At 38.4% G+C, this 12,238-nt stretch overlaps 1 protein-coding gene across 1 annotated transcript in view; it reads right to left on the reverse strand.

Moving 5' to 3' along the window:
• The window catches only part of GRID2 (glutamate ionotropic receptor delta type subunit 2), a 1,609,032-nt gene that overhangs the window by 753,934 nt on the left and 842,860 nt on the right, over positions 1-12,238 (reverse strand). Inside the window, exon 3 of the mRNA XM_025290706.3 lies at positions 334-618. Within this exon, the coding sequence (XP_025146491.1) occupies positions 334-618 (285 nt within the window). The remainder of the gene's footprint in view (positions 1-333; positions 619-12,238) is intronic.

Here is a 12,238-nt window from a genome sequence, read left to right on the forward strand (position 1 = left end):
TGAAAAACAGAAATACGTAATATTTTTAAGTGTTCTAGGATCTGTCCAAAATTATTCTTTTATTATTATATTTAGGTATAAATGCTTTTGAAAGAGGAAAAAATACAGCATTGTTTTCAATAACTTCCTATTATTTGAAAGATCAAAATATATGCAAAAGATTGAACCTAAGGTCTTAACAAACTTTTTATCATTGTTGCCTGATTTGTAAGAACATGACAGGACACAAAAACCACAAATAATAATAACTTCTTCAAGTTTTTCAAGATTCAACAAAATTAACTGCCATATAAATACCAGCTTACAAAACTCATGCAAGTAACAAACACTTACCATACTCGCTGTCATAGAATATAATGAACTTCTGCCAGGCATATTCTGTGACCACTCTCAGGATAACGTCATTTAAGTAGACAGGTGGCCGAACAGAGAGAGTGTAGTCATCATTCCTGTTGCTCCGGGTGAGTCCACAGCCACTCCTTGGGGTCCCAGCTGTGGAGCGCTGAATGAAGAGGTGGGGGATATGCATGGCATCTGCCAAAGACTGGAGGGATCCCGCTGATGTGCAGCCAATGGAGCTGACCAGGGCCAAGATGCCTTGATTCATAAGTTCACAGGCTGTAAGAAAGTACAGTAATATTCAAATGTCAATATAGGTTTCATAAGTTTTCTCTTTTACAAAGAATAGTAAATAAAGGTTACACAGTTATTATACAACTATGGAAATATATATATTTTTAAAAGAATATTCTACATGTGGATATCTTTCAATTATAAACTGCTATTGGGATTCAGATCAAGAATCCTATCCTAATTATTAACAGCTATCTTACTTCATATAAATTTCTTAGCTACTCTTCTTTTCAGTTTAATCGTCTATAAAGAAGACATTTAACCAGGAATCCTTCAGGATTATTGTGAAGGTCAGAGATAATTCAGTGTCTGATATTTGCCTCTCATGTGATAGGCATCCAATTAGTGACAGCTATGTGGTTTGGTCACTAAGTCGTGTCCTACTCTTGAAATCCCATGGACTGTATCCCTCCAGGCTCCTCTCTCCATGGGATTTTCTAGGCAACATAACTGGAGTGGTTTGCCATTTCCTTCTCCAAGTGACAGTATATAATTATCAATGTATAATTCAAAGAAAAGGTAATTATTTATTGAATATGTAACACAAGGTTTTACAAAATGAGATAATATGCAAACTGGTAAATAAATGAAGGGGGAGATGAAGAGTTTGAGGAAGGCACTTCTGGTCACAGAGAAGAGAGTCATTCCGATACCTAAAACTTTGATGACACTCGGCTTTCATATTAAACTTGGGAAATGAAAATGTTTTTGTTTTTTTCCTGTTTACAGAAAAGTCATAGTCAAACAAAATAATGCACTTCAGATATTTCATTCTGGTTTCTAGCTGAAAATTTTCTAATTTCTACTACATGGTTTATGATCTGTTTTAGCTTCATTTAACTACTGTGTGAATGCATATACTCTTACTTCAAAACATATTTAAAATGAGAACAAATATAAATTATAAATAAACATAAAGACATAGCATATGTAGAAAAAAAGAGTTCAGAAGTGATATTTCAAGAATGCCAATTTTTGAAGTCAAGAATTTAAAAACCAAAAGTAAATATAGAAAGAATTGGGAAAAATTAATTCCACTGGAGAAGGTAAGACATCATAATTGTTCAAGTATTTATTCTAGATCTTATGCATTCTAGATATAACATTCTCAGGATTCAAACTTTAATTTTTTACACAATTCTTGAAAAATTCAAAGGAAAAGTTAGATGATAAATACCTCCATGAAATAAACTGGCCATTTGGGGGGTGGTCCCAAGATGGCAGAGGAATAGGATGGGAAGACCACTTTCTCTCCCACAAATTCATCAAGAGCTCATTTGAATGCTGGGTAACTTCCACAAAACAACTGAATGCTGGTGGAGGACACCAGGCACCCAGAAAGGCAGCCCATTCTCTTCAAAAGGAGGGGTGTGATTACTGGCTTGATTGCCCTCTCCCCTTTTGACCCTCCTTTTTCTCCACCAGGTCACCTCAATCTCCTCCCTCCCCCTTCTCTTCTCTACTTAACTCTGTGACTCTCTCTGGGTGTTCCAGACTGTGGAGAACACTCAGGGAACTGATTACTGGCTAGATCAGTCTCTCCTCTTTTGACTCCCCCTCATCTCCTCCTGGTCACCTCTATCTCTCTCCTCCCTCTTCTCTTCTCCTCTCCATGTAACTCTGTGAACCTCTCTGGGTGTCCCTTGCTGAGGAGAACTGTTTCACCATTAACCTAGATGTTTTGTCATTTGTGGTGTATGGATGGAAAAGTCTTGAGGCTACTGTAAGAATGAGACTGAAAGCCAGAGGCAGGAGGCTTAACTCCAAAACTTGAGAACATCAGAGAACTCTTGATTGTAGGGAACATTAATAGACAAGAGCTCACCCAAAAGCCTCCATACCTATACTGAAATCAAGTTCCACCCAAGAGCCAACAAATTCTAGACAAAGACATACCATGCTAATTCTCCAGCAAAGGAGGAACACAGCCCTGAGCATTAAAAGACAGGCTGCCCAAAGCCAGCCAAACCCATAGACACCCCCAAACTCACTACTGGACACTTCACTGCACTTCAGAGAGAAGAGATCCAGCTCTACCCATCAGACCACAAATGCAAGCTCCCCTAATCAGGAAACCTTGACAAGCCACTCATCCTACCCCACCTACAGGGAGCAGGCTCCACAATAAAGAGGAACCACAAACTTCCAGCCTACAAAAAGGGCACCCCAACACAGCAATCTAAACAAAATGAAAAGGCAGAGAAATATTCAGAAGGTAAAGGAACATGATAAATGCCCACCAAACTAAACAAAACAGGAGGAGATAGGGAGTCTACCTGAAAAAGAATTCAGAATAATGATAGTAAAGATGATCCCAAATCTTGAAAACAAAATGGACTTACAGATAAATAGACTAGAGACAAGTATTGAGAAGATGAAAGAAATGTTTAACAAGGACCCAGAAGAAATAAAGAAGAGTCGATCAATAATGAATAATGAAATAACAGATCAAAAGCACTCTGGAGGGGGCCAACAGTAGAATACTGAAGCAGAAGATAGAATAAGTGAAATGGAAGATAGAATGGTGGAAATAAATGAAGCAGAGTGGAAAAAGAAGAAAAAATATTAAAAGAAATGAGGACAACCTCAGAGACCTCCGGGACAATGTCAAATGCCCCAACATTTGAATCATAGGAGTCCCAGAAGAAGACAAAAAAAAAAAAAAAAGGTGGGGGGGGGGGCATGAGAAAATACTTGAGGAGATAATAGTTGAAAACTTGCCTAAAATGGGGAAGGAAATAGCCACTCAAGTCCAAGAAATCCAGAGAGGCCCAAACAGGATGAACCCAAGGCAAAACACCCCAAGACACATATTAATCAAACTGATGAAGATCAAACTCAAAGAGCAGCAAGGGAAAAGCAACAAATAACACACGAGGGGATCCCCATAAAAATAACAGCTGATCTTTCAATAGGAACTCTTTAGGCCAGAAGGGAATGGCAGGACATATTTAAAGTGATAAAAGAGAAAAACATACAACCCAGATTACTGTACCCAGCAAGGATCTCATTCAAATATGAAGAATTCAAAAGCTTTACAGACAAGCAAAAGCTGAGAGAATTCAGCACTACCAAACCAGCTCTCCAACAAATGCTAAAGGATCTTCTCTAGACAGGAAATACAGAAGTTTGTTTCAAACCCAAACAACAAAGTAAATGGAAATGGGATCATACATATCAATAATTACCTTAAATGTAAATGGGTCGAATACCCCAACCAAAAGACAAAGACTGGCTGAATGGATACAAAATACAAGACCCCTATATATGCTGTCTATGAGAGACCCACCTCAAACCAGGGGACACATACAGACTGAAAGTGAAGGGCTGAAAAAAAAGATATTTCATGCATATGGAGACCAAAAGAAAGCAGGAGTAGCAATACTCATATCAGATAAAATAGACTGAAATAAAGGCTGTGAAAAGAGACACAGAAAGACAGTACTTAATGGTTAAAGGATAAATCCAAGAAGAAGATACAACAATTGTAAATATATATGCACCCAACATAGGAGCACCTCAATACATAAGGCAAATGCTAACAAGTATGAAAGGGGAAATTAACAGTAACACAATAATAGTGGGGACTTTAATACCCCACTCACACCTAGGGATAGATAAACCAAACAGAAAATTAGCAAGGAAACACAGACTTTAAATGATACAATGGACCAGTTAGACCTAATTGATATCTATAGGACATTTCACCTCAAAACAATGAATTTCACCTATTTCTCAAGTGCACACAGAACATTCTCTAGGATAGATCACATCCTGGTTCATAAATCTAGCCTTGGTAAATTCAAAAAAAATGAAATCATTTCAAGCATCTTTTCTGATCACAATGTGGTAAGATTAGGTGACAACTACAGGAAAAAAAAACTATTAAAATACAAACATATGGAGGCTAAACAACACACTTCTGAATAACCAACAGACCACGGAAGAAATCAAAAAGGAAATCAAAATATTCATAGAAACAAATGAAGATGAAAATAGGACAGCCCCAAACCTATGGGATTCAGTAAAAGCAGTACTAAGGGAAAGGTTCATACCAATAGAAGTTTAACTTTAAGAAAGAAGAGAAAAAATTAAACAAATAACCTAACTTTACTCCTAAAACAACTAGAAAAAGAAGAAATGAAGAACCCTAGGGTTAGTAGAAGGAAAGAAATCATAAAAATTAGAGCAGAAATAAGTGAAAAGGAACAAAAATATAAGTGAAAAAAAAAGTGAAAAGAAAAATAAAAAAGAACAAAAAGCAAAAATCAACAAAACTAAAAGCTTGTTCTTTGAGAAGATTAAAAAAAAAAAAATAGACAAACCATTAGCCAGACTCATCAAGAAAAAAAGGAGAAGAATCAAATCAAAAATTAAAAGTGAAAATGGAGAAACCACAGCAGACAACACAGAAATACAAAGGATCAAAGAGACTACTATCAGCAACTATATGCCATAAAAGTGGACAAACTGGAAGAGATGGACGGATTCCTTGAAAAGTATAACTTCCAAAACTGAACCAGAAAGAAATAGAAAATCTTAACAGACTCATCACAAGCACGGAAATCAAAACTGTAATAAAAAATCTTGCAACAAACAAAAACCCAGGACCAGATGGCTTCACAGGTGAATTCTACCAGAAATTTAGAGAAGAACTAACACTTATCCTACTCAAACTCTTCCTGAAAATTGCAGAGGGAGGTAAACTACCAAACTCATTCTATGAGGCCATCATCACCGTAATACCAAAACCAGACAAAGGTGCCACAAAAAAAGAAAACTACAGGCCAATATCACTGATGAACAGAGATGCAAAAATCCTTAACAAAATTCTAACAAACAGAATCCAACAACATATTAATAAGATCATACATCATGACCAAGTGGGCTTCATCCCAGGGATGCAAGGATTCTTCAATATTTGCAAATCAATTAATGTGATATACCACATTAACAAATTGAAAGATAAAAACCATATGATTATCTCAATAGAAGCAGAGAAAACCTTTGACAAAATTCAACATCCATATATGATAGAAACCCTGCAGAAAGCAGGCATAGAAGGAACATACCTCAACATAATAAAAGCCATAAATGATAAACCCACAGCAAACATTATCCTCAATGGCGAAAAATTGAAAGCATTTTCCCTAAAGTCAGGAACAAGACAAGGGTGCCCACTCTCACCACTACTATTCAACATAGCTTTGGAAGTTTTAGGCACAGCAATCAGAGAAGAAAAAGAAATAAAAAGAATCCATATTGGAAAAGAAGAAGTAAAACTCTCACTGTTTGCAGATGACATGATCCTCTACATAGAAAACCCTAAAGACTCCACCAGAAAGTTACTAGAGCTAATCAATGAATATAGTAAAGTTGCAGGACATAAAATTAATATACAGAAATCCCTTGCATTCCTATACACTAACAATGAGAAAACAAAAAGAGAAATTAAGGAAAATCCCATTCACTATTGTGATGAAAAGAATAAAGTACTTAGGAACAAATCTACCTAAAGAAACAAAGGACTTATATATAGAAAACTATAAAACACTGATGAAAGAAATCAAAGATGACACAAATAGATGGAAATATACAATGTTCATGAATTACAAGAATCAATATAGTGAAAAAGAGTCTACTACCCAAAACAATCTATAGATCCAATGCTATCCCTTTCAATCTACCTACAATATTTTTCACAGAACTAGAACATATAATTTCACAATTTGTAAAGAAATACAAAAAACATCGAAGATCAAAGCAATCTTGAGAAAGAAGAAAGGAACTGGAGGTATCAACCTTCCAGACTTCAGACTATACTACAAAGCTACAGTCATCAAGACAGTATGGCACTGGCACAGAGACAGAAATATAGGTCAATGGAAGAAAACAGAAAATAGATAAATTTTCTATTTATAAAAACATTTAAAAAATAGATAATTTATATATTAACAAAATAGATAAACCCACAACCTATGTGTCAGGAAGCATTTAACAGGAGGCTTCCTGGGTGCTGTTTTGGTCCTGTCATGAATCCTCTGTTCCTTATTAATTCTCAAATATTCAGGAATTAAGAGGAGTGGCAAACCACTTCCGGGGCTGAGGAATGCTTGCATGTCCTTTGTTAGTTTTTCCATATGGTGATAAGCAACTATTTACGACCCTCTTCCTTTTTATGAACCATAAGGTAAAAGTGATTATTTACAACCCTCTCTCTTTGATATGGATTGCCTTATGTTTCCTTGATAATTTGTAATTTGATCTTTATCTTTGCTGAACAAAGCTACCTTGGTAAGACAGTATATATACCCACACTATGTTGAATAAAACACCCTTGTTCCATCAGAGCTTGGGTCCCCGTGTCTTTCTTTCTTTTTCTCTCTCTTTCTTTCTCTCTCCCTCTCAGGCTAATTCTTTGGAGTGCAGGAGCCCACTGAGCTCACTTTCTTGCCCAGGCTTGCAAGACCCTCGTGAGACGGCGCCCTGTGCCTACGTGAAGCATTGCAAGCCTCTTTCTCTCTCGCTTTTACTTTCTTATCATCGACACCAGACCACCAGGTTCTGGTCCGTTAAAGGACCTCAACACCTATGGACACCTTATATTTGACAAAAGAGGCAAAAATGTACAATGGAGAAAAGACAATCTCTTCAACAAGTGGTGCTGGGAAAACTGGTCAATCACTTGTAAAAGAATGAAACTAGAACACTTTAATGGATTAAAGATCTAAATGTAAGACCAGAAACTATAAAACTCCTAGAGGAAAACACAGGCAAAACAGTCTCTGACATAAATCACAACAGGATCCTCCATGACCAACTCTCAGTTCAGTTCAGTCGCCTCAGTCGTGTCCGACTCTTTGCGACCACATGAATCACAGCACGCCAGGACTCCCTGTCCATCACCAACTCCCGGAGTTCACTCAGACTCACGTCCATCGAGTCAGTGATGCCATACAGCCATCTCATCCTCTGTCATCCCCTTCTCCTCCTGCCCCCAATCCCTCCCAGCATCAGGGTCTTTTCCAATGAGTCAACTCTTCACATGAGGTGGCCAAAGTATTGGAGTTTCAGCTTTAGCACCAGTCCTTCCAATGAACACCCAGGACTAATCTCCTTCAAAATGGACTGGTTGGATCTCCTTGCAGTCAAGGGACTCTCAAGAGTCTTCTCCAGCACCACAGTCCAAAAGCATCAATTCTTCAGCACTCAGCTTTCTTCACAGTCCAACTCTCACATCCATACATGACCACTGGAAAAACCATAGCCTTGACTAGACGGACCTTTGTTGGCAAAGTAATGTCTTTGCTTTTTAATATGCTATCTAGGTTGGTCATAACTTTCCTTTCAAGGAGTAAGCGTAGCCTGTAAGTATGGCACCCCACTCCAGTACTCTTGCCTGGAAAATCCCATGGATGGAGGAGCCTGGTAGGATGCAGTCCATGGGGTCACGAATAGTCTGATATGACTGAGCAACTTCACTTTCACTTTTCACTTTCCTGCACTGGAGAAGGAAATGGCAACCCACTCCAGTGTTCTTGCCTGGAGAATCCCAGGGACGGGGGCGCCTGGTGGGCTGCCATCTATAGGGTCACACAGAGTCGGACATGACTGAAGTGACTTAGCAGTAGCAGCAGCAAGTAATAGACATGCATCCCTCTTCTATTGCCCCCAGGCTTTGATGGTTTACAGTTGTCAAGGACACAAAAACTCACCCTAAAAAAAGAGAAGCAAGTCTCTAACTCATTGTTCAATATCCTTTCCATCACACCAAGAAAGTATATTTACAAACTTAACATTTTCCATGGCAAAGAAAATACAGATAGCGCTGTCCATCAGGGAACCCTTTACTGGAGAGTGTCTGCTGTCAGATTTGTAAAAGCAGTAGTCCCACTATAGAGAAGAAAAAAAAAAAAAAAAAGAGCTCTCACACTTAAAATGAATTGCGACTCACTGACCCAAAGCACAGCCCCAGGTGGAAACGTAGAATAGGTATGCAAGGCAACCTGTAGGGGTATATGAGATGCCCATTTTGCCCAATTTTACTGATAGGATACCCTTGTCTAACTCAATGAAACTATGAGTCATGCCGTGTGGGACCACCCAAGATGGATGGGACAAGATAGAGAGTTCTGACAAAACGTGGTCCACCAGAGAAGGTAGTGGTAAACCACTTCAGTATTCTTACCTTGAGAACCCTGTGAACAGTTGAAAAGGCAAAAAGATATGACACTACAGGATGAATTCCCCAGGTTGGTAGGTGTCCAGTATGTTATTGGAGATCAGTGGAGAAATAACTCCAGAAAGAATGAAGGGATAGAGCCAAAGCAAAAACAATACCCAGTTGTGGATGTGACTGGTGATAGAAGCAAGGTCTGATGCTGTAAAGAGCAATATTGCATAGGAACCTGGAATGTTAGGTCCATGAATCAAGGCAAATTGGAAGTGGTCAAACAGGAGATGGCAAGAGTGAATGTTGACATTTTAGGAATCAGTGAACTAAAATGGACTGGAATGGGTGAATTTAACTCAGATGACCATTATCTACTACTGTGGGCAAGAATCCCTTAGAAGAAATGCAGTAACCATCATAGTCAACAAAAGAGTCCAAAATGCAGTACTTGGATGCAATCTCAAAAACGACAGAATGATCTCTGTTCATTTCCAAGGCAAACCATTCAATAGCACAGTAATCCAAGTCTATGCCCTGACCAACAATGCAAAGAAGCAGAAGTTGAATGGTTCTATGAAGACCTATGAGACCTTCTAGAACTAACACCCACAAAAGATGTCGTTTTCATTATAGGAGAATGGAATATAAAAGTAGGAAGTCAACAATACCTGGAGCAACAGGCAAATTTGGCCTTGGAGTAGAAAACAAAGCAGGTCAAAGGCTAACAAAGTTTTGCCAAGACAATGCAATAGTCATAGCAAACACTCTCTTCCAAAAACACAAGAGAAGACTCTACACATAGACATCACCAGATAGTCAATACCGAAATCAGATTGATTTTATTCTTTACAGCCAAAGATGGAGAAGCTCTATACACTCAGCAAAACAAGACCAGGAACTGACTGTAGCTCAGATCATGAGCTCCGTATTGCCAAATTCAGACTTAAATTGAAGAAAGAAGGGGAAACCACTAGACTATTCAGGTATGACCAAAATCAAATGCCTTACAATTATACAATGGAAGTGACAAATAGATTCAAGGGATAAGATCTGATAGAAAGAGTGCCTGAAGAACTATGGATGGAGGTTTACGACATTGTACAGGAGGCAGTGATGAATACCATCCCCAAGAAAAAGAAATGCAAAAAGGCAAAATGGTTGTCTGAGGAGGCCTTATAAATACCTGAGAAGAGAAGAGAAGAGAAGCTAAAGGCAAAGGAGAGAAGGGAAAGATATACCCATCTGAATGCACAATGCCAAAGAAAGCAACAAGACATAAGAAAGCCTTCCTCAGTGATCAATGCAAAGAAATAGAGGAAAACATTAGAATGGGAAAGACTAGAGATCACTTCAAGAAAATTAAAGATAACAAGGGAACATTTCATGCAAACATGGGCACGATAAAGGACAGAAATGGTATGGACCCAAAAGAAGCAGAAGATATTAAGAAAAGATGGCAAGAATACACAGAAGAACTATACAAAAAAGATCTTCATGACCCAGATAATCACAATGGTGTGATTACTCACTAGAGCCAGACATCCTGGAATGCCAAGGCAAGTAGGCCTTAGGAAGCATCACTACGAACAAAGGTAGTGGATGTGATGGAATTCCAGTTGAGCTATTTTAAATCCTAAAAGATGATGCTATGAAAGTGCTGCACTCAATATGCCAGCAAATCTGGAAAATCAACAGTGGCCCCAGGACTAGAAAAGGTCAGTTTTCATTGTAATCTCAAAGAAAGGCAATGCCAAAGAAGGTTCAAACTACTGCACAATTGCACTCATTTCACATGCTATCAAAGTAATGCTCAAAATTCTCCAAGCCAAACTTCAATGGTACATGAACCGTGAACTTCCAAATGTTCAAGCTGTATTTAGAAAAGGCAGAGGAACCAGAGATGAAATTGCCAATATCCGTTGGAGCATCAAATAAGCCAGAGAGTTGCAGAAAAACATCTACTGTTCATAGCAGAATTATTAAATTGACATTAAAAAGGGAAGAGACTAATGTGAATTGTTATATCAATAAGATAGGAGGCTATGAAAATACATAATTGAAAGGTTATAAAGTACATATCATAATATCGAGGCTCCAGCGTGTCTCCACTATTTAATGAAAATGTAAGAATAAAACACAATTTGGTGTTCAATAAATGAGGAGAGGAATTTTTTCAATCTAATCATGCTGACAGAATGATAAAATGAATATGAAAACATTTTGTAAATTAGAATCCCATATAAAAATGTAAAGAAATATCAGCCATTGTTTTACATTTTTATCACATCTTTGTTGGTAGAACCACTGTAGTACTCGCTTGACTGAAAGTATACTTCATATATCATTATTTCTTCTCAGTAGCTTTTCTCAGGTTTTTGAAAGTTTTTGTATCTAGTATTAATATTCGAGCTGAAATTTTATAGAGGTAATGCCAAGTGAACGACGAGAGTGAAAAATGTAGCTTAAAACTTAACATTCAAAAACCTAAGATCATGGCATCTGGTCCCATCACTTCATGGCCAATAGATGGGATAACAATGAAAACAGTAACAGACTTTATTTTCTTGGGCTCCAAAACCACTGCAGATGGTGACTGCAGCCATGAAATTAAAAGACCTTTCTCCTTGGAAGAAAAGCTATGACTAACCTAGACAGCATATTAAAAAGCAGAGACATTACTTTGCTGATAAAGGTCCATCTAGTCAAAGTTATGGTTTTTCCAGTAGTCATGTATGGATGTGAGAGTTGGAGTATAAAGAAAGCTGAATGCTGAAAAATTGATAATTTTGAACTGTGCTGTTGGAGAAGACCCTTGAGAATCCCTTTGACAGCAAGGAGATCCAACCAGTCAATCTTAAAATAAATCAGTCCTGAGTATTCATTGGTAGGACTGATGATGAAGTTGAAACTACAATATCTCAGCCACCTAATGCGAAGAACTGATTCATTGGAAAAGACACTGATGCTGTGGAAGATTGAAAGTGGGAGGAGAAGGGGACAACAGAGGATGAGATGGTTGGATGGCATCACACAGACTTGACAGACATAAGTTTGATTAAGCTCTGGGAGTTGGTGATGGACAGGGAAGCCTGGTGTTGTATTCCCTGGGGTCACAAAGAATCAGACACGACTGAGCGACTGAATTGAACTGAACCTATATGAAATGTTGGCTGCAGCTGCTGCCGCTGCTAAGTCACTTCAGTCGTGTCCAACTCTGTGTGATCCCATAGACGGCAGCCTACCAGGCTCCCCCGTCCCTGGGATTCTCCAGGCAAGAGCACCGGAGTGGGTTGCCATTTCCTTCTCCAATGCATGAAAGTAGACAGTGAAAGTGAAGTCACTCAGTCGTGTCCGACTCTTTGCGATCCCATGGACTGCAGCCTACCAGGCTCCCCCGCCCATGGGATTTTCCAGGCAAGAGTACTGGAGTGG

This window comes from Bubalus bubalis, chromosome 7 (genome assembly GCF_019923935.1).
Source record: "Bubalus bubalis isolate 160015118507 breed Murrah chromosome 7, NDDB_SH_1, whole genome shotgun sequence".
Lineage (NCBI taxonomy): Eukaryota > Metazoa > Chordata > Mammalia > Artiodactyla > Bovidae > Bubalus > Bubalus bubalis.